This window comes from Idiotropiscis lumnitzeri, chromosome 1 (genome assembly GCF_059441095.1).
Source record: "Idiotropiscis lumnitzeri isolate Australia: NSW breed Sydney's pygmy pipehorse chromosome 1, RoL_Ilum_1.0, whole genome shotgun sequence".
Taxonomy (NCBI): domain Eukaryota; kingdom Metazoa; phylum Chordata; class Actinopteri; order Syngnathiformes; family Syngnathidae; genus Idiotropiscis; species Idiotropiscis lumnitzeri.
In genome coordinates this window covers 37236003-37258966 of record NC_142391.1, presented here as the reverse complement: position 1 = coordinate 37258966, position 22964 = coordinate 37236003, and the positions used below count along the sequence as shown (strand labels likewise).

The following is a 22964-nucleotide window of genomic DNA, read 5'->3' as shown; positions in this document are numbered from 1 at the left end:
ACTTATCAGAGACACTTTTCATTAATGTCTAAATGACTTAATTCCTATGATTTAATCACAGACCTGTAGCATCAAGTGAAAGAGCTTAAGACCTTAAATTACATGCCTGATGACACAACTATAAAGCCGTACCAATGTCACGGATTAACTCAAAGGTCATGAGCTGTCCTCTATTGATAAGAATATTGTCCATTCATATTTTAACAACAGAGAATCCCCGTCACGTTAATCTGGTGTTTACATTTAATACATTTAAAAATAGTAAACATTTTCAGCACACTGATACAATTAGTCGGATGGGATGTAACACAACAGGGCTCAAAATGTTGAAAGACCTGATGTGACCCATTGATCGAAAAAATGTACTTCACAATATGCATTAAATTTGATTTTTATCCATGATTACTTAAATAAAATACCCTCATATCTTAATAAAAGAGTATCTGAAGAGATTCTGCTCAGCATGAAACCTCTTGAGTGCTTTTGTTGCCATGGAAACTCATTCTTTGTAAGTTGCCAAAATTAAACAACAAAGGACTGTAAGCAAATTCTGTCACACAAGCCACCTATCCTGATATGTTAGGGATATTATTTGGTATTCTTTATACTTTTTCTGTTGTTTGACTATTTATAACTTCAGTTCTGTGAAAGGTGAGTAATTATTCAAGGTTCCAAAATTACTGGAGAGCTTCATACAAACTGAAGTCTGTGATTCACTTTTTCTTCACTTTTAAGCTCCTGGTTTGAGGTAAGTAAGTGTTTTTGTGTGTGTTGCGTGTCTGCATTCGAGCAGCAGTGGAACTAATGCTGAAGTGAAGGGTTTGAAGGGAAATGTTCGGTGACGATGAGGGCGTCACGTCAGCAGGTGACATGCGATCTGCTGCATTAATTGACACCCTAGCACGTTCTACTCCGATGACTTTGTCGCCTCTGTCACTGTTTTCCAACCACGGTGCCCTGCAGTTCTGCCTGCGGCTGGAGTGAAGAAATACAGCAATGTCAGAAACCAACAAAGATGAGTCATCATTTATTGTTTAAACATTGCTGTGACAATGATTTTAAGTTTTACTTACAATGGACTCCTTCGTATCTGTGACAGGTAGGCCATTTGTTCCACAGCTGGGCAGGCTGGAGAGATGCTACATATTTGCAGAGGTAAGCTTTCCTGTTCATCACTTGTGCTCTGTTGATTCGAACAAACTGGCATTAGGACACCGGATTTCCATTAACATGAGGTCATCAGCAAAGAACACAGACTTAAACCTTCACGACATACCGAATGTTGTGCGATATCAAGGCAAATATTGGTAATCGATCTTTTTGTTTATCTTGATGAGAAAAGGATTCAGACTTTGTATCCATCTGTTCCATATTTAAACATGATATCTAACCTTTTTTTTTCTCCAGTATTTTTTATATATGTGTTTATTTGGGGTGTTCCTTACAAGTGTGTTGGATTGAAGCCGGGATGCCTTATAATCGTTTCATTAATCAATGTGATCCAGAATCCAGTGCGTGTCTGAGAAGTAGCAGATCTTGGATTGTCTTCACTTGAACAAGGCTGTAGGATTTGGGAAAATAATTCTAATTGTGATTCAAGGTCCTCTTCTGAAGTGTTTGAAATGAATTCATTTGGAAAATTGAAAATTTACCAATGAGTATTTTGGGGTGTACATTTTTTCTCACAATTTAATGAAACTTTTTGTTGGTGCTGTGTGGGTTGTGCTTGATGTTAGTGTTGTGTATTGGCAAAATATGATGCTTCCAGAAAAAGGTGTTTCTGAAGGAACTGCATCTGGGATGTATTTAAAATGCTTCATTTTTTCATATTTTGTAATGTTGAAGCATCATTCCTAACAAAGTACAGATATATCCTGGATGAGAACCTGCTCCTTTGTCATTACGACCTCTGACTGGGCAAAGCTTCACCTTTTACAGGTCATCGACTCTATAAGCACACAACCAAGACACACGAGTGGCTTCAGGACAACTCTGTGAATGTCTTTGAGCGGCCCAGCCGGAGGACTTAATCCCAATCAAACATCTTTGGGGAGATCTGAAAATGGCTAGGTACCGATGATCCACATCCAACCTGATGGATCTTCAGAGGTGGGCTGTTAAGAGGAAAGGGCAAAACTGTCCAAGGAAAGGTGTGCCAAGCTTGTGGCATCATGTTCAAAAAGACTTGAGGCTGAAATAACTGCCAAAAGCACACCAACAAAGTATGAAGTAAAGGCTGTTAATACAGGTAATGTCTTAGTTTTTCATTTTTAATAAATTTTCAAAATAAAACGTCATTATTCGATGATTAATTTGTTCCATTGTTGGATGAGGCTATAGCATAAATTGTGGAAAAAATGAAATGCTGTGAATATTTCCCGAATGCACTGTAAAAGTTATATTACAGTAAAGGTTATATTACAGATAGATTACCAGTTTGTTTATATTTGTTTATATATACATATATATATATATATATATATATATATATATATATATATATATATATATATATATATATATATATATATATATATATATATATATGTATATATATATATATGTATATATATATATATATATATATATATATATTAGTGCTGTAAGTGATAGATTTTTTAACTAATTAATCAGAAAAAAATTCCAGGATTAATCTCAATTAATCACGTTTTTCAATTACTATTGTTTGCGAAGCTCGTAACTGATATTTACTTGAATAATATCTTGGAAATGATGCAAAATCACCAAATATGAAGTATATTTAATTAAAACACTGTTCTAATAGCTTTCTTTGATTCTTGAATACGATCTAATACATCTTTATCTTCTTCGAAACATTTCTCAAATCTGCCCACAAGCACCACACTCCAGCAGTGTTGGTTTGTAAGGTCCAGTGGTAACTTGAACACAGTGTTTTGTTCTGAGACTTGCTAATGATGTACAGCTATGGCACAATATTTGCAAATTATGCAAATTATTTTTGAAGCAAATCAAACTGAGTTAATTGAGTTAAAATATTTAATATATATATATATATAAGTGCTCTATTAGTGCCATTCCAGTTGTAGTTTATTTGTCCTACCTTGACAGCATTGTGCTGGGCTGCCTCCCTCAACTTTACAAGGCTGCTTTGAAGGCTAGCATTCTCCTTCTCCAACACGCCAATGCGAATGTAGTTTGCCTGCAACTGTTGCTCCATATCCAAAAGCACATTGCCGGTACCTTGCCAAGATTCAAAGAATCAATAAATCAAAAAGGATTATTATAGATGATCCAACCAATCACAAGCCTGTATTATTCAGATGTAATTATGACAAAATGGCGTACGTACTCTTTGGTTGGGCATGAGCCAGGGGGCTGAGTTCTGGGAATGCGACCAGCAACCTCTCTGTCTCTTGAAATGATTTCACACTTGCCTTGAGCTCAGCCACTCTACCCTGGAAATGCTCTATTTGTGTTTGTAGTATCTGCTTCTCACTCTGTAGCAGTGAGCAATGATCCTGTTGGGAAATGAATAGCACCCAGTTATTTGGGTGGTGTGATTGGGTAAAACAGAGGGAATGGGTTGGTGATGATCCTAAAATACCTGTTGTGAAGTGAGCCGTGTTTGCAGTTGTTCATTATCCTGCGACATCTGTTGCAGCTGATTGTGGAGGTTAAGCTCTCTTTCCTGCCCCTGTCCCAACTGTTTCTGCAGCTCCTCGCACTCTTCATCAAGAGCCTCCACTCTCTGTAGCAAAGACTTTTGCTTTGTCTCCATTGACTGTTCACACAATGGGAGCGGCAAGAATAAAGTTATTTTAAACTCAATTTGTCTGAACTCATGAAAACCAAACCAAAGTTCTGAGAGTGATGCCTTACCTCCTGGTGATGACATGCACTGTGGTATTTGGACTTTTCTTTTTCGAGAAGTAGATGAGCCTCGCAGAGCTGACTTTCACACTGTTGAAGCCTCTCTTGTAGTTTAGAGCAAGCCTCTTCCTTTATGTGCAGGGTTTTCAGTTTCTCCTGCAGCGTATTTTTTTGACACTCTGAAATATGTAAAAAAATAAATAAATAATGCCCCACTGGATAGCGTGTCACGCAGTGAGACATCTTCTAAAATAGATATTGTTCTTAAGCTTACCAATAATTTGCAGTCTTCCTTGCTCTATTGCTACTTCTTCTGTGAGATCGGAATAAATCTTCTTTAGGGATGCATATTCTGTTGGAAAGAAAAAAAAACATTAACCTACTCATGTTTTTCGATTCCTTGTATATGAGTTGCGGTGTCACCTCACCTCTCTTTAGTTGTTGATACTCGTCTGACAGTCTTTGTTCAGTTTCTTTCCAGGTGGTCTGCGCTTTCTGTGATGCTCCTTCCAACTGAAGAATTATGGATTTTTGTTTTTCCACTTCATCTTTTAGTTCTTTCTGTGTACGTTCCATGTCGCCCTCTAACTTGTCTCGCTCTGCTTCTGCTGCGGCTAGTTTCTTTTTAAGAGGCTCGACTGTAACCCGCACATCTTGCACATGTTTTGTCAGTCGTCGCATATCTCTGAGGTGCTCGCTGGCCCACTGTGCAACATCACCTTCTGTCATTTGTCCCACAGTGTCCTGCACAGTGTCTAAGAGTGGGTGCAAAGATGAGGGCAATCCCTCACTCTGAAGCAGCGCTACCAGAACATTGCTTGTCTTTCTAATAGTAGACTGTGCTTGATGACATGCACTGCAGGGAGCAGAGGGTATTTCATCTGTTTGACAGTTTACATTGTGCGTGCTAACTTTGGGATTGCATGGGAGGCCGTGTGTAGCAATGAGTGAAGCGTCATCATCTGGCAAAAAACTAAAGCTTGTTGAACGAGAAATGTCACGTGTACACATTGAAGGTACACACTCATCACATTTGGACATTTCTGTTTGTGACTCGTTTTCCTTGCACAGCAACTGGAGGAGGAGATGAAGAAAGTGATACAATTTGTAAAATACTTAGATTTTGATTCTAATTCAATAAATGCACCAACCTTCATGTTGGAAAATTGAAGTAAATTGCGCCAGTATTTTTTGACAACGAGTCCAATTGACATGGAGCCTTTCTGATCGTTTTGTTGATTCTTGTTGCTGCAGTTGCGTTCTTCAACATAAGCATTAGATGCTTGAAGAAGAAGGAGTAGCCTGGTTTGATGAGAAAGAAAATACATGGTATGTTGTAGGTTAAAGAAACATCTCTGAACGTGCAGTGAATTTAATTACCTGTCTATCACTAACTCCAGTAAAACAATATGAACATGCTGGTTAAATTCATCCTCTCCGTCCAGAAAACTGTATTGCTCCATATCCAATTCCAGATCACAGGAGAGTTTGTCCGGGAATTTCCACGAGAAAACGTGCACCGGTCCAGTTGTGGAAAAGGCGTCCACAATTGCGCATTGAAGGTCAGCGAGATCTTTTTGGAGACTTTCTATACAGTCCTGACGACCTAGAAACTGAGACATTGTTTTTACAAACACGATTTCTGTTTTGAAGGGATTTGTTTGTTGATGTCTCGTCTCCCTGGCAACATTGCAGCGCGACACTCCAAGTTCCAACGTGCTTTGCGGCATATGCCCGGAAGTCATACGCCGCCATTAAAGTGCATTTAGCAAGAGGACCACGCAGTAAGTTTTCAACAACATTTATTTTTACATGTATTCATGACTCGCTTGAAACCACTGTAAAATAGTACACATTATTAATATTATGCACTATCTGAATCTGTTTCTTAGGTGACTTTGGGGTCAACAAAAATTCGCAATCATGCCGCCTGGCCCTGTTCAAATTATCCAGCCGGAGCTCAATAAGGTAACATTGCTAGCTAGCCGATGTTAGTAAGCGACCCCAGCTACAGTTTACGTTTACTTAAAGTATTTATTTAAGCGTTAATATATAATCAACATTTAATATAATTACCCTAACATTAAGAATTTCGTCATTGATTTTCATGACTATATTTGTGACCTATTATACAGTACACGCCACTTGTCTTTGATTCGCTGGTTAGCACGACAAACGAGACTATTCACTGTTCGTTGTTTGTACTTACTGTGGCACATTTTACGCTAAAACGCCTACGCTGCAGTTGTTTCTGACTGTAAACTGCGGTATAAATCTAAACGGTCACGTGCGTGAAATGACTTGATTATGTTATAGTGAATGATCAAATATGCACCAGCGGCAACGATGGGCTACACTTGGATCTACTGTATAAAACATGCTTCTGTTGCTTACATTATAGTCACTTACATAGTTAATAGTACGTAATATATTGTTATTCCTGGAATGTATTGCAAAACCTATTTCATTTTTCATTTCGGTTGCACTCAACTGTCAGAATCAGAATACCCTTTCTGATTCTGGTAGTTGAGTGCAACTAAAATTAACAATGAAATAGCTTTTACAACCTATTCCATTGTAAATTTTAGTTGCACTCAACTATACATCCCTGATACAGGTTGATGCCGCTGAAGAAACTCCCGCAACCAAATCTATTGTTGGTATTATATACCCACCACCTGAGGTCCGAAACATTGTTGACAAAACAGCCAGCTTTGTTGCCAGGTTGGTTTCCTATTACAAGTGAAACGTACTTAGTGTTCAAATCTGGATTTATATTCTTGTATTGTTCATCGTAATGCTTAATGAAGTCTCGATTTTCAGGAATGGGCCTGAATTTGAAGCACGAATCCGTCAGAATGAGATCAACAATCCCAAATTCAATTTCCTCAACCCCAACGACCCATACCATGCTTATTACCGACACAAGGTTACTGAGTTCAAGGAGGGTAAAGCCCTGGAACCATCAGCAGCTGTACCAAAGGTTATGCAGCAGACCATGCAACAGACCCAGCAACTTCCTCAGAAAGTATGACCATTTCACATTTTACGGTGATTTTATAGCAGTTTTCCTATTAGAAATATTAATGTTATTTTCTTTTGTTGTCCAAAGGTTCAGGTGATCCAGGAAGCTATTATTCCTAAAGAGCCACCGTCTGAGTATGAGTTCATTGCTGATCCGCCATCAATTGCTGCATTTGATCTGGATGTCGTCAAGCTCACCGCACAGTTTGTTGCTCGCAACGGCCGCCAGTTCCTCACACAGCTCATGCAGAAAGAACAGAGAAACTACCAATTTGATTTTCTACGCCCCCAACACAGTCTTTTCAACTACTTCACCAAATTAGTTGAGCAGTATACCAAGGTGAAAAAAATGCACAATTTCCCCTACATTTATATATATACTGTTGTATTTTCATGCTAAATTAATTCCTCTTTGTTTCCAATACTCGTAGATTTTAATTCCTCCCAAAGGCCTGCTGCTAAAGCTGAAGAAAGAGTCTGAGAATCCAAAAGAGGTTATGGACCAGGTAAACATTTTTTTCTTTAGTCAGAGCATTGAATAACAGTCTGTTGTCTGTTTAAATCAACTTTTTACATTGCAAAACCAACAGGTGAGGTACCGTGTTGAGTGGGCAAAGTACCAGGAGCGTGAAAGAAAGAAGGAAGAAGAAGAACGGGAGAAGGAACGAGTAGCGTATGCTCAAATCGACTGGCATGATTTTGTTGTAGTGGAGACAGTGGATTTCCAGCCCAATGAGCAAGGTAAAGCAGTCAGTACAATTACCCCAGGCTAGCGTGGTCACCAAAATTATGACTTCCATAAAATACTTGCGTAACTCAATGCAATAATTGTGGCCATTTACCGTATTTCTCTGTCTTCCACACATGCTTGGGGAGTCAGAAAGGTGCCACCCATTTCAAGACAGCAAGTTATAGTATAACAAAAAAAATGATTTAGATAGAAATTGGTATTGCTCACTGGTTTGACTGAAGACTAATTTAAGTTTGGGGGATTTGGACCTGGAATCTGCACCTATCTGCTCCCCATGACTTGAAGAGATTAACATTGGATCACTTCTAAAATTGCTATTTATGATCCGTAGGCCACTTCCCCCCACCTACAACCCCAGAGGAACTTGGTGCCCGCATCCTAATCCAAGAGCGTTATGAGAAGTATGGCGAGAGTGAGGAAGTGGAAATGGATGTTGAAAGTGATGATGAGAATGATGAGCGGGAGGTGCGGAATCATGGCCAGGTTGCGCAACCCGATCAAGACACACAGGTCCAGGACATGGACGAGGTAAAAAGATGTTGGAAAGAATTTGGTACAATCTCAAAAACAGCTATTATTAAAAGAGCAAACCAGTTGTAACAATGAAGTGTTTTGTCAACCTTGTCATCCAGGGGTCCGATGAAGAGGATGAAGGCATGAAAGCACCAGCACCTCCCAGCAATCCAATGCCACCTCCACTCCCCCCAACTCCAGACCAAGTGATTATTCGTAAAGATTATGATCCAAAAGGTAAAGAGTGGCTCCTTTTTATTTAGTTTGTGCTAATCTCGTTAGCGGACCAACATCAAATCACCATTTCCTGTGTGTGATGATCTGATGTCATTCTTTCATCAGCTTCCAAAGCTCCAGCACCAATTGCTACTTCAGATGAGTATCTCATCTCACCTATAACTGGCGAGAAGATCCCAGCCAGTAAAATACCGGAACACATGCGCATCGGTCTGCTAGATCCACGCTGGCTTGAGCAAAGGGATCGCAGCATCAGAGACAGGCAGACTGAAGATGAAGTTTATGCTCCTGGTATGGACATTGATAGCAGCTTGAAACAACTGGCTGAGAGGCGTACCGATATCTTTGGTGTGGAGGAGACGGCCATCGGTAAGAAGATTGGGGAAGAAGAAATCCAGAAGCCAGAGGAAAAGGTGAGCGCACTTTTGCTATTATATCTGGATGGAAGACTACATTTATGTGCATGTTTGTTTTTCCGAAACTAATTTGGTGTGCTTTCTCGTCAGGTCACCTGGGATGGCCACTCTGGAAGCATGGCCCGCACCCAGCAAGCAGCTCAAGCTAACATCACCCTCCAAGAGCAGATTGAAGCGATTCACAAGGCCAAAGGGCTGGTAGGAGAGGATGACAATAAAGAGAAGATTGGCCCAAGCAAACCCAGTGACGCTCACCACATGCCTCCAATGCCATCACCGTCGCCCATTCTGCAGAAACCGAACCCTCCGATGTCAGCAATGCCTCGTCCGCCCTCCACTGTCAGTTGTGCACACACAAAAAGGTTTGTCATTGTTAAGTTGCTGCTTTACCATCAATGCAATGTGCTTGTTTTTAGCTGGGCCCTCCAGTGCGCACCACACTTCTGTCGGCTGTGCCTGTAATTCCAAGGCCGCCAGTAGCTCCCGTCGTGCGCCTGGCTCCAGGACAAGTGTTAACATCAATGCCTCCAATGATTCCTGGTCCTCGCATCAATGTGGTTCCTATGCCCCCAACGGCACCGCACATGATGGCTCCCAGACCACCTCCCATGGTCGTTCCAGCTAGTAAGACTTTTTTCTGCTGTTACTTCTTGTTACCTTGTGTTAAATTGGTAACTAATTTCCCCATTGTTACAATCTAGCATTTGTTCCTGCTCCTCCTGTACCACAACCCCCAAGTGTTCCCGCACCGCCATCCCATCCTCCGCCGCCTCATGACGATGAGCCCATGAACAAGAAGATGAAGACGGAAGACAACCTTATTCCAGAAGATGAATTTATTCGCAGGAACAAGGTTAGTAATGCAGATTTTATGTATTTAGTTATTTTTTTTTTGTGCAATGCTTATCACACAGTGAGAAGTACAGCGAATGCTGTTGCCACTAATTATTGTAATTCATGTTAAGTCAACATGATTAGTCCGCATTCACTATGATAGTAGTAGAGGGAGTCAAAAATGCTCATGGAAACATGCAAGACACATGTATGGGAGCATTTTTGCAACTTGTGGTGAAACGAGTGCACAAATTAATGATACGGGGTTCTAGTTCTAGAATTGTGTTTTATACAACAATAAAATAAAATGGCATACTTGTCATCTGTAAGCTAGTCTTAATGTCATTACTTTTGTGCTGTATTTAAATAAATCTGATTCTATCTGAATTTTTTACTTATTTTTTTATATTATTACTGTTGTTTTTCCACAAGGGTCCCGTGGCAGTTAAAATCCAGGTCCCCAACATGCAGGACAAGACCGAATGGAAGCTCAATGGCCAAATACTCAATTTTACTGTCCCGCTCACAGACCAGGTAATCAGTGCAATCTTGTTTATTTTTATTTTGTGTAAAACATGTCTTCTTCACACTTGTATACTGGATGTATAAATCCCAAATAATTTCTCCTCAGGTTTCTGTTATTAAAGTGAAAATCCACGAAGCCACAGGCATGCCGGCAGGAAAGCAGAAGTTACAATATGAGGTAAATTTACCCTTGGGCATGGGGAAAACAAAAAAATTCCAAACAACGCTGTCATTGATCTGTCACTTGTAAATGAGCATTGCATACTTCAAGTATCGTCCACTCAAACATAACTGTGTTTTTTTTTTTTTAAGGGCATTTTCATCAAAGACTCCAACTCTATGGCTTATTACAACATGAGCACTGGTTCGGTCATTCATTTGGCATTGAAGGAGAGAGGTGGAAGAAAGAAGTGAATCTCTGGAAAGAAGCAGAGGACTTGTTTATCACATGTTCACGTTAGAGATGTTTGTCCTAATAAGGTTAATGATAGTGACATAGTAATGTCACAATTACATTTTGTTAAAATGTTCTTTATAATTGTACTTGTATTTTGAATTGCGTATAGTGTAGCTTGTTTTCCTAAATGTTGTAATGATATCTTTACAACTGGTAATTCAATGTGTCTGCTATTATAAATCATTGACTCAATTGCTCCATGGCATGTTTCCATTTAATAAAGATACAAAAAAAGATCCAACTGTCTGTGAGTAATTGATTAATTGAATATGAATGCAGATAGATAGTAGATCGTGCACAGAAATGTAATGCATGATAGTTAAAAAAATGTGTGGGGATCAATCTCCTCACCCCCTCCGCATTCACCAATGGTAGTTACTAGACAAGCCGCTAGGGGTATGACAAGCATTACGATCACAAGCCAAATGTTTAGCTCGGCAGGACAGGACTGCTGGTCGAAGCACAATTTGACAGGACACCGAGCTCAGCTCGTCACAGACCGCAGTTGACATTTCCATGATCTACTTTATTTAGTTTGTAATCCTGGCAATGAAGTACATCCTAGCGTCATCAGTGGACGGTGGGATCCGTGTAGAAATACTTGGGCTTCGCGTTCCGAGCTGTTAACGTAAGTTTGCTTTAGCATCTTAGTTAGCCAACCCTAACCCTCGGGTTGCAGTTGATTTTACGCGAACTCGCTTTTCTGCAACTCCTAACCGACTTCTGTTTTATGTCTTGGTTGTTATGGCCTAGCGCCTCTTAATGGTTGTCAAGGGGCTAGTGGAAGTGAATTCTTCATTTCTATGCTTAAACTACTGGCGTCAGTGATGTTTGACTAGAACGTGGTATATGCTTAAGGAGCAGTTTGTGGCTTGGGCTTGTCAACAGGCTCGCTGACGTTGGCTAACCTCGCTAGCTTGCTAGCTGTTGACGCTAGCATGGCCAACACCGAGAACGGCCGTCGCCCCGCGGACACAAGGAGCATCCGGACCCTCAGCAGCAGTCACATCGACGACGAAAGTTCACTGGGGTCCGACTCCGAGATAAATGGTTTCACCAGCGACAAACAAACCGACAAATATGGATTTATTGGCGGAGCGCAACAGTACACGGAGGCATCGTAAGTTGCATTTTAATTCCACTTGATCGCTGTGTTGTGCTCTAAATACCCCATGCCGTGCGTTGGGTCATTTAAACCACAAATGAATGTGAACAAGGTAAAGAAAATGTAATTAATCTTGAGATTTGTGCGTGTGTTGTCTGAATGGCTCGACCCACGAGCTGCGTGGCACAATGTGGTTATTATACCCTGTGTGTTTTTTTTTCCCGCTGGAACATAGAATGTCAAGCTTTATAACAGTGGATTTTCAAGATCGGGTATTTATCGTATTATTTATTGTTTTTTTTCCTTTTTTTATTTCTTGTTTTTTCCCTCGTAATCAATAAGTAAATAAGTAAGTTTCAAATGTACGGCCTTTTAATTAAGTGTCCATATTTGTATTCCCCACTCCAAAACATCGACGATTACAAAAAACAAAAATATTGATTTTCCTGATCTCTATGTTCCATTAACTGGTGTAAATCAAAGAGGAGTGCCTAAAAGTAGCTCCTTTGAAGCAATGTGAGCCTTCAATTACACACTTTTGCTGATGAGGTAATTGTATAGTTTGAAAACATCAGACCTCACTCTTAATGTTACGTTCCAGCTGCCTATTTTCTTCAATCGAAGCTTTTAATGCGAGGCTGTTTTAGTATGGTAACGTGTAGATACTTGAAATGGGCAAATTCTGCCACTCGTAAGTTTTGCTATTAAATAAACTATCTCCATGAATTGTGTTAATCCTGAAATTTATTTGCACTCACATGGCCATAAAATCAACTGTTAAAATAAATGACACAAGCACCAGTCCCTTCCATTGAAAGCCTTCGCTTTTAACAGTCGACTCTGGATGTTTATGCTGTAGAACTGACGATCACTTAATACTTACTTAAACCCTTTTATAGTTCAATTTGTTTAAACGGGGAACATGTGTTTACATAAAGTGAAATGATACACAGTATGTTTTTCTTTTCATGTTTGTATCCAGGGCTCAGGATGTGCCTACAGCAGTGCTCAGGCAAAGGGAGGTGAAGTGGTTGGATATGCTCAATCACTGGGACAAGTGGATGATCAAGAGATTCAATAAGGTCAGAGTCAAAAATGTCTAAACTGTCGGAACACAAAATGAGGGAAGCCATCAAAACTGCTTTTGCTTTTCTAAAGTCTCGTGCCGCCCATATTTTCGCCACCGTGGTCTCCACGCTCTCATATTTTCTACAATTTGTTCACTCATTGTGAGAAGCCAGCAGGTGGCTCGATACATTTTTATCATACACTCACAGTGACTTTCATTTCAAATCAAACTGACATGTTTTTTTTTACGTTTACATTTTAGTTGTAAATGTATTTGTAACACGTTTTATGATAACCAAGGAAAGTGTCAGCTACGCTGAACTCACTATATGAGCAGTAGCATGCAATAATCAATACATACAGATTTATTTTTACGGAACTCAGGAGCCATTTATTTTTTATTAACATGTGACATAAATATTAAAATGTTTATTTTGTATTCTGGGTACTGTAGATTTTAACAAATGCTAACGTAAATACAGTACAATGATTTTTTTTACACTACCCTTGTTAATTATTAACGCCACCAGGTGACACTGTAAAAACATTTTTTACTGCTCCATCATGGGTCTGTTAGAGGTCTTTAAAGAGAGTTATTTATGTTGTGGTTAACTTCCCTTTATGTTACCTGCCACTTATAAAGCCTTCCCTGCAAAATTGCTAAAGTTTTCATGATTCCAACACTTTCAATCTGGATCAAATTAATTCATTTTTTACTTATTTCATGTGGAAAACCTGCGTCACAGAGCACATTTTGTTTAAGGTTTCACTGATAAAGTAAGAGTTGCATCAAATATCACAACAAGCATGATATCACACATTACATACGAAGTAATAATGAAAAAGAATGACAATGTCATTGTAATAGTGATATAAAAAATGTAAAATGTTTAATGTGCACATATACAGGACATAAAACAACATATTCTGTAATCGCATTAATATTGTTTACATCTTTTGAGGTTATTCTGGACTGCGCGTGTATGGGTGACTGAAAGACTCTGAAACAATCTCACACACAGCTGCAACTTTACCTAATTTTCATGAGTCAGCAGCAGGGTAGGACTTGACCTATCCCTTCTTCACACACCTTGTGACAAAAACAGTCGAGTCATATTCGGGGTGGGGCTCAAGTGACTTGATATAAGACTGGTATGACAAGACATTGTCCAAACAAAGCTCTGTGTATATAGACTGTGTTTGTTTGGACTAGAACAATCAAATTAGATTGCACAGACCAATGAATTCATGGATTCATTCATTCATGGATTCAGATCGTTCCCCTGCTGCAATTGTCAGGAAGTAAAGGCTGCTGTTTTCTGATCCTAAAACTTGTGTGTGCCAAGTGTCAATAAATGCAGTTTAAAAATTTCTGTCACTTGAACCATTCTGTTATGTCAAAATTGACTTGTGCATGGTGACATGAACATACTGGTCAAATACCTTGCAAGCTAAATTCTTATTGGATTTACTGGCATGTTCTTTTTAGTCATTTTATTTTCAGTTGTGAAAGTCATATAGCATTGGTTGCACTTTTGTCTTGCTGTATTTTATGACTCCAAATTTCACTGTGGTCCAGGTGAGGCTTCGATGCCAGAAAGGAATTCCCCCTTCTCTCCGAGGCCGTGCGTGGCTCTACCTTTCAGGAGGGAAGGGCAAGAAAGAGCAAAACCAAGGAAAGTTTCAGGTCAGCGATACCCCCCTTTCACCTCCACTCCATCCTTGGGCTTAATTAATGTTTCATTTTAAATACAAACAGTTACTCCAATGTAGCATTAGTTGTTGTTGCTTGTTGAAAGATTTTTACATTTGTTGCTTGAGCTCCAAGAAAGTGTTAACTGGAGTTGGATGACTTATTTCTAGGGAAAAACGCATTGTGCAAAAAAATAAATTACAGCCTCGTTTTTGTGTTTCATCCCAGGAGTTGGATAGCCAGCCTGGGGATCCCAAATGGAGCGACGTGATTGAGAAAGATCTCCATCGACAGTTTCCATTCCACGAAATGTTTGTGTCGCGCGGGGGACACGGGTAAGACCCCAGACCAGAAGGGGCATGCACCAAAATTCTAGATTAGTGTATGGTTGTGACCACCGTTGTGTATCTGTGCGTAGGCAGAAGGATCTTTTCCGTGTTCTGAAGGCCTACACTCTGTACAGACCAGAGGAGGGATACTGTCAAGCGCAGGCTCCCATTGCTGCTGTGTTACTCATGCACATGCCTGCTGAGGTGCCTCACTCCCACACTTCACCTCCTAACACATAAACATTCATAACACATGAAGGTGCTGTCGCCTGTCAGAGTCTTTTAAACAAAAGTTTATATCGCACAGCTCAGTTTTAATGTAACCTTGAGGCATCTGTGGAGCTGGAGGTGCAAGCAGTGAGATGTTTGCTTTGAGAGCTCATCTCATCTGTCTACTCTTGATGTTCATCACCCACTTCTATAATTCTGGTTTTGCTAACCTAGAAGGCTCACCAACCTCTTTGAAAGGGAGAGCTACTTATTGGGTACTGATTAATGTGAATGCAACTAGTTTGATTCTACAAACTTCGGAAATTACACATTTGATTAAATTATCTTTTTACCTTATGATTAATAATTACCGATAATTATAATGATTTATCGGAAGACACTGATCATGCTAATGATTTATCGGAATAGATAAACATCATTATGAGTCACTGACGGTGCATTTGCCTGACTTGCGTGAGACCGGCTCCCACCCAGTGTCTGTTTATGCCCTGCGGTTGGCTGGCGACCAGTTCAGGGTGTAGTGCGCCTTTTGCCTGTGGTCAGCTGGGTTAGGCTCCAGCAGGCACACACACGCATCCAACCCAATAAAAAAGAAAAAAGGCTATTAGCAAAAAAAAAAAATTACATGACATATCAATGACCTTGCAAAACTGCAATAAATAATATTCTGAACATTCTTATGTTGTGATAATTCTATTGAGGATGTATGATAACGTTTGTTTTGTATTGATTTGGTCGGACCGGCAATAATGTGTAAATTTTATAAAGTTTAATGTAACCCTATTGGTTGCTTGACATTGTTGTCTTTGTTGTTTCCTCCAGGATGCCTTCTGGGGACTGGTGCAAATTTGTGAGAAATATCTTCCCGGCTACTACAGCCCAGGCCTGGTGAGAAACACACTGCAAGCATTATACTGAAACAAGAGTAAAGTTTGTGTCTCTTAGTCTGACACAATACTTGATATGAACAAGCCTGACACCACGAAGCATAGTCACAAGTTAATTGTGTAACAAGAATGTGTTTATGGGTAATTAATCCTGCTTTATGATTTTTGTCCACAAGTGGAAACAAGATTTACTGTTACTATAGATTATGTAATCTCCACCGTATTTCTAAAACATGCCCCAACATGATGTGCTTGGACTGTGTTTTAATAGTGGAACATCCACACTTGGTTTCCAATCCCCACGTTCATGGTTCTCTTGTCTGTTTGTCTCTTAGGAAGCTATACAGTTAGATGGAGAGATCCTTTTTGCTTTGCTGCGACGCGTCTCTCCACTAGCCTTCCGCCATTTGGAAAAACATAAGATTGACCCCATCCTCTACATGACTGAATGGTTTATGTGTGCCTTCTCTCGAACATTGCCGTGGGCCTCTGTATTGCGTGTTTGGGACATGTTCCTCTGTGACGGTAAGTCTCTGAAGTTTGCATACACTCATCATCAGCAAGAATGGCATCTTTATTTGGAGCATTTAATGTATTTTTTTTTAACGATTAATTTTCCAGAATGCGTTGGTAATACAACGAATAGCTTGACCCTTCCTATTTAGGATTTTCTCCAGTCCACCGAGGGACAAAATCATAGAAATACAGTCAGGTCCATGAATCTTGGGATATCGGCACAATCTTTTCTGGCTCTAAACACTACTGCAGTCGATTTGAAATGAATTGAAGCGAGGTGTGCTTTAACTGAAGCCTTTTTCTGCAGACAAAATCAGGTGAACAGTGTAAGGTAGAAATTACACCAATCAACCACCACTTTTTTAAGGGCCCAAAAATGTTGGGAGAAATTAAATCATCAATCAAACTTTTACTTATTAATACTTGGATGCAAATACTCTGCAGTCAAGTACATCCTAATGTCTCAAATGGGTAGACATCACCAGAAGCTGCATTTCATCCTAGGTGATGATCTGCCAATGCCGGCCTTGTACTGCAAATAACTTCAGTTCCTGTTTGTTCTTGGGGCATTTTCTCTTCAGTTTTGTCTTTGGCCAGTAAAATTGCTGCTCAATATGATGCAGGTCAGAAGTTTGACCTGGCCATTGCACAACAATCCGGTTCTTTGCCCTAAAAAAAACCAAAAACAACTCATTGGTTGTTTTTGCACTATGCTTTGGGTGAATGTGCATCTGCACTGTGAAATGTCGTCCAATTAACTCTGAGCAAATATGGCCTAAATGCATCACAATTCACCCTGCTGTGTTAGTCTGCAGCCACATCATTTAATACAAAGGAACCATTTCCTTCATGTATGCCTGCACGATCGTGGATACCAGCTCCATTACTGTTGGTTCCTAAAAAGTGGGAGGGCTATATACAAACTTTTGTAATTCATAACCTGGTCACCTGATTTAGATGTGTATACCCTCAAATTAAAGCTGAAAGTCTGCAGTTTAAACACATCTTGTTTGATTTCAAATACTTTGTGGTGATAATATTTATGTCACTAACTGTACACACCTAATTTGGCTAAAATATTTGAAAAAGTTGTGTTGAAGGTTCTAACTAGAAAAACTTAACGAGCCCTATTAACCTCTTGTTAGAGACCATGATATACTGCAGCTGGTAGTTTTTTTTACCATCATAAAAACAATTGGTCTCAAATAGCATTCCTTGGACCGTCCAATACTCCGAATGTGTTTTTACTTCTAAAATAAAGAAAGTTAAGAACTAAAACAAATAATAAAAATTGTTGTCTTTCTCTTGTGCAAATCAGGTGTGAAAATAATCTTCAGAGTGGGCCTGGTGCTGCTGAAGTGCATGCTGGGTAGTCGTGAGAAGCTGAAGGCCTGCCAGGGCCAGTATGAAACTATGGAGCTTCTCCGAGCTGTGGAGCCTCGATACATGCAGGAGGGTTTCCTCGTCCGAGAGGTAAAAGCACCAACATTGAGTCTGTATGAATAGCGCTCAGTCTTTTCAATAATACCATACCAGAGTGTTTTCTACTATCAAAACTTACTCGTCCCAAGTGGTGATCCTTTTGTTTACATCAACTCAGGTGGTGCTAGGTTCAAGACAAACAATTCACGGAAAAGGTCAGCAAAATGGCTATTGAATTATTTGTGGACTAGAACTACTGGAAACTCACCCCCTCATCATCATAAAAACACACACAATCCCACACATAATGAAATGACTGCATGAAGTCATAGAAAGTCATGGAAAGAAAAAAAAAAGTCAGTTAAACCAGTACATACTCCTCCCCAACAGACAAGCTCCCAGACAACGCTTTGATCTTAGAATGTCGCTCCATTGCAGCAAGCATTTTGAATTATGAACTCAAAAGAAATTATGGGCAAAATTGAAGCCAATATTTTTTATTTTTTTGCATCAATCAGGTGAGGAGTCTAATCGTTTCAGAATATATTGTGAATTCTATGTAATATAAACTATCAAGACAATATTTCGTTTTCTCAGTGTGGAGATTTACATAAATGTAAAGTTGTTCCCTTTGAACTGAGACTGTTGCTGTCATTCCAGTTCAGAATTTCTGCTATATAGCTGTATGCCAGGCAGCGCCACCTGTAGGTCAGAATGGCACTGGACTGTGGAGAATAATGGGTGTTCTCATCCAAAAGGCCTCACCCTGGCTTTATAATAGGACGTCTGTGTGACTTGACCACTGGTGACCCTTTCCAGAGGCCTTTGGCATTCACTTAAGTTACAACATTTAACACAAAGACCAGACATGGCTGGAACTTACTGTATTTCCCATGAAGGGCGGGTCTATTCCTTGGAAAATGATCTCAATGACTCATCTGTATCCGAATGACGCCTGTCTTCCTGACACAGATCTTAGAAGTGCCAATTACAGCGCGGGACGTTGAAAGGGAACATCACACCCAACTGAAACGCTGGAAGAAGAACCGCGGTGAGCTCAATTTCAAATCTCCTCCAAGGATGCACGGCGCCCGACACATCATGCTGGCTGATCCCCCGAGACGCCAGGACCTCCAGCAGCACCCCACTATTTTACTGGAAGAGGCGGAGCTCAGCCCACTGCTGAAGAAGGGCAAGGAGCAGAAGAGCAAAAAGAAAACCCTGAAGAAGTCGCAGTTCCCTGAGGAGATTCCAAACCCTTACCCTCTTCCCAACACCACGCCGCCCCCACCGTCTTTTCCACCAGCCCCGCCTCCAGTGCTAAACAAGACCCTGGAGACTGTGCCACAGACTCAAGCAGACCCACTTCATGAGGGCCACGTGCCTTCTGCAGACCTCCCCCCTACCAAAGAGACTCCCCTACAGCAATCCACACACAGCCTCAGCAGCACAGACCAGGATACGTACCTGTAAATCTGAAGCTTTGTCTGTGCATGGAAGACGCACCAGCACCCATCTGCCAGCAACCAGCCGTGGATGAGTTTATTGGACTGTTAAACTCATCTTCAGATACCAGTTTGGCCTCTGATAACTCTGATGTCCAGCTCCATTGCAAAACTGCCTTGATGCTCTCTTGATCGCGACACCTGACTTCCCGCAACAGCGTTGTCTTTTTGATGCGTGGAAGCAAATTGCCAAAGTTCATGTTTTTTTTTTTATTTGTCTACTCAGATTCAACACGACAGGACAGTGATATTTTAAATGCAACCAATCAAAAAAGTCCTGAATACAAATATTTAGTTTAGAGTTGTTGTTTTTTTTTTTTTAAATAAACACTTCCTTTTGCAGTGGGCAGCCTTTCAATCACAGGGTTTGATGTGGCCGGTTGCCAGTAACCATTACTCCTTTACGTTCCCTGTTTGGGACGCTTATCACATAGTCTGTTGGGAGACAATCTTATTTTAGTGTGTGCTTTTTGTGTTCAACATGCACATTGAACACTTTAGCATTTCATTTTTATAGTCTTACATGAAAAAAAAACTCTGTCCTTGATCTTTTTGTCACCGTTATTTATTTTGTACTCTTTTCACAAAAGCCTTGCTGGTGCACAAATCGTTGCCTTTTTTCCTTTAATGTGGATAACCCACAGTCACTGTGCCACTTTCTGTAGCTTCGGAGCAGAAGAAACGGACTTGTTTTGGCAGTAGCCACAAGAACACTGCACCAACATTCCTGGCGTCTTAAGAGCTAATTAGCCTTAACATGCTTGCTTGCTAAATGGTAGTCAGTATAACTAATGACTTCGTGCATGTGTTTTTTTTTCACTTTTGTCAAGACGTGCCAATTGCATAATGGTGCTGACCTTCCTTTTGCAATTGATTTGCTATTCCCTACCATTCCTTGTTTGATCCATCTGTTCAATAATTGTGATTTCAAGCCTTTTTGTCAGGCTTCTTTGGTTGGGAGGAACAATGTTTTGTCGCACTTTTGCAAAGCAACAGGATGTTTTACAAACAACTTCTATAAGATGCTACATTTTTAAACTACTTTTGAACATCTTCACTATATCCCAATACAGTATATTTTCAACTTTGTATCAATTTTGCAACACTAGAGAAAAACTTGACTGTCATTAAGTTGGGAAAAACTTTTGTGCTATAAATAAACGTTTATCTGGAAAGTAGTCTGGATTTTTATTATTCCATTCTTTGGTGGATTATCAAAGATTCTTATCATGGCAACTAAAATGCAGTTTGAAAAATGTTTTTTTCCCCTTCTCTTCCAAATGTTTTTATTTTCGTTCAAATTTAAAGCTCAGTCGAGTTATTTTCAACGAATCGCTGGAGTAGCGTTTTTACTATGTGGCAATGTCGTCAAATCACCGCCAGATGGCGCAGTATGGTTACTGAAATGAACGACGTACCCTGGATGGGCCTGATGTGTGCATTCATTTAATATCTTCGCCAACAATCTTGTACTGAATAAATAAAAACAAAAACATGGTTTACACATTTTTATTTATTGAGTTTTTTTTCCAAATGCATAAATATGATGATCACGTGATGGTGCATTTAATCTACTTGAATGAGCACATTTAAATGTATAAACATGTCTCTGAAAAGTGAGAAAAACATTTTTGTTCTCAAACTCATTGTGTTTCCAATTCCAATAAAGTTGAGACGTTGTGTTAAACAAAACACAATTTGCCAATCTATATTAAATACAGAGGCAAGATATTTAATGTTCAAACGACTGCTTATTATATTATTTTTTTGCACAAATATTTCCTAATTTTGAATTTTATGCCAGGAACACATTCCCCCAAAAACAAGGACAAAAAAAGAGACGCGTGTTTGAAACATTCCACAGGTGAACAAGTTAATTCAGGGGTGCCCAATTCCAATCCTCGAGAGCCCCTATCCACATTGTTTCCATTGTCCAACACACCTGATTCAAATAATCAGCTCATCAGCAAGCTTTGCAGAACACAGATAATGATCCCGATCATTTGAATGGTGTGTGTTGGAGGAGGGAAACCTGGAAAACAGGCTGGATAGGGGCTCCTGAGAACCGGACTTGGGCACCACTGGGTTCATTGGGAATGGGGGAGTGTCATGATTGCATATAAAAAGAACCGATCTGAAATTCTCTGTCGTTCACAAGGATGGGACGACGTTTTCAACTTTGTATTGCCACATTATCTCAGGAACATTTCAGAGAATTTCAAGATTATCCCTACGTCTACAAATGCAGGTTAAAAATCAATATGAAGCAAAAGTCATATTCACACCCTGAAACGCTGCCGGCTTCTCTGGCCCCAAGCTCTTTTGAGATGGACTGACACAAAAGGGAAAATTGTGCTGTGGTCTGATGAGTGCACATTTCAAATTATGTTTGGAAATAATGAACATTTTGTCCTCCGTGCCAAAGTTTGTTATTTGTTTATAATTAATATTGAAAGGTACATACAGGCTTTGGAGCAACATATATTACCCCATCCAAGCATAGTCTTTTCGGGGATGTTCCTGCTGATTTCAGCAAGACAATCAAGTAACATTCTGCAAGTTACAATGGCTTTTCTTCGAATGCAAGTACTAGACTAGCCTGCCAGCAGTCCAGACCTGTCTCCCTGTAATCATTTATGGCGTATTTTGAAAGAATCACAGCTTTTTTGGAACGTACTGCCGGCATCAAGTGCAAAATCAATGTCTTGTCTTTGTAGTGAATACTGTAGGTTTCAATTCTCATTGAATTCTGTTTTTAATTGTTTCACGCAACATCCCAATGCCGTTGGAATTAGATGTTTTTGATTAATTATATTTTCTCTATACAGAGAAGCATAGCTGGAATAATAACAGTTACACAATAGCATTTTTGTTGTATTTTTTTTAATTATTGGCCCATTTAAACTTGAACAGTGATAACCAAGGAACTGGAGCGTGTCAAATGTGTCATCTCAGATAGGACCGCATGGTACAAACTCTTATCTCTGACCAGCCGTTGGTCTGGCGTCTAGTTCTGCTCATCCTGCTAATGAGACAGCAAGATTTGGACAGTAGCGTGTGTGAGGAGTTTGTTCATTCATTGTCCAAGTATTTAACCTTTCGACACTAGAATTTCAGAGCTCCACCCTCGCTCAGGAGGTCACTCCTGTTGTCAGCCCCCGTCTTTAAACTAATGACGGACTTGTATTGTTTTCTTAATTCCTGATTGAATGGTCCAAGCTATTTTCTCCTCTTGGCGTTGTGGGGCATTTAGTATGTTGCTCCAGGCCGCAGAGAGTTAACTCAAGTTGCCACCTTGATGATCTAGGTAAGGCGGCTAACTTCCTAATCGTCCAGCGAGACAAGGCGTGAGCTGCAGCTGTTGACTTCTGACCTCGGGTTCTTCTGTGGGTCAAATTACAAAAGACAGCGGTGTATCTCACATAGTTTGGGACTTGCTGTTTCTATTACATTTGATAGCGAGACACTATATGTGTTGTGTTCGACAGAGAACACCTGCCGTTGGAGCAATTCTACAGAGGTTGCGGAAGTAGTCACACTCTGTACTTTAAAAGAAGTAAAAAAAAAAAAAAAAACTGTTACAAAAACACCACAAAAAA

The 22964-nt window shown here is 40.0% G+C and overlaps 3 protein-coding genes across 3 annotated transcripts; 2 read left to right on the top strand and 1 right to left on the bottom strand.

Annotated features, from left to right (window-relative positions):
- Positions 1-229: 229 nt before the first annotated feature.
- ccdc157 (coiled-coil domain containing 157) lies at positions 230-5685 on the bottom strand. The gene is made up of 10 exons (XM_088299319.1): positions 5233-5685; positions 5004-5154; positions 4281-4926; positions 4127-4204; positions 3862-4031; positions 3587-3763; positions 3332-3500; positions 3083-3222; positions 1074-1183; positions 230-975 (listed from the first exon to the last, which is right to left on the bottom strand). The coding sequence occupies exons 1-10, from the start codon at positions 5595-5597 to the stop codon at positions 714-716; spliced, it is 2268 nt and encodes a 755-aa protein (XP_088155445.1). The 5' UTR covers positions 5598-5685; the 3' UTR covers positions 230-713.
- Positions 5348-10845, top strand: sf3a1 (splicing factor 3a, subunit 1). The gene is made up of 17 exons (XM_088299307.1): positions 5348-5414; positions 5506-5636; positions 5745-5820; positions 6470-6576; positions 6676-6880; positions 6965-7216; positions 7308-7382; positions 7467-7617; positions 7959-8155; positions 8260-8377; positions 8483-8790; positions 8884-9132; positions 9210-9417; positions 9495-9646; positions 10060-10161; positions 10259-10330; positions 10465-10845. The coding sequence occupies exons 3-17, from the start codon at positions 5776-5778 to the stop codon at positions 10564-10566; spliced, it is 2343 nt and encodes a 780-aa protein (XP_088155433.1). The 5' UTR covers positions 5348-5414; positions 5506-5636; positions 5745-5775; the 3' UTR covers positions 10567-10845.
- Positions 10846-11013: 168 nt separating this feature from the next.
- Positions 11014-20543, top strand: LOC148344528 (TBC1 domain family member 10A-like). Its single transcript, XM_088299274.1, has 10 exons — positions 11014-11237; positions 11498-11729; positions 12697-12796; positions 14362-14469; positions 14704-14810; positions 14894-15008; positions 15858-15923; positions 16258-16447; positions 17757-17911; positions 18833-20543. The coding sequence occupies exons 2-10, from the start codon at positions 11548-11550 to the stop codon at positions 19331-19333; spliced, it is 1524 nt and encodes a 507-aa protein (XP_088155400.1). The 5' UTR covers positions 11014-11237; positions 11498-11547; the 3' UTR covers positions 19334-20543.
- The last annotated feature ends 2421 nt before the right edge of the window (positions 20544-22964 follow it).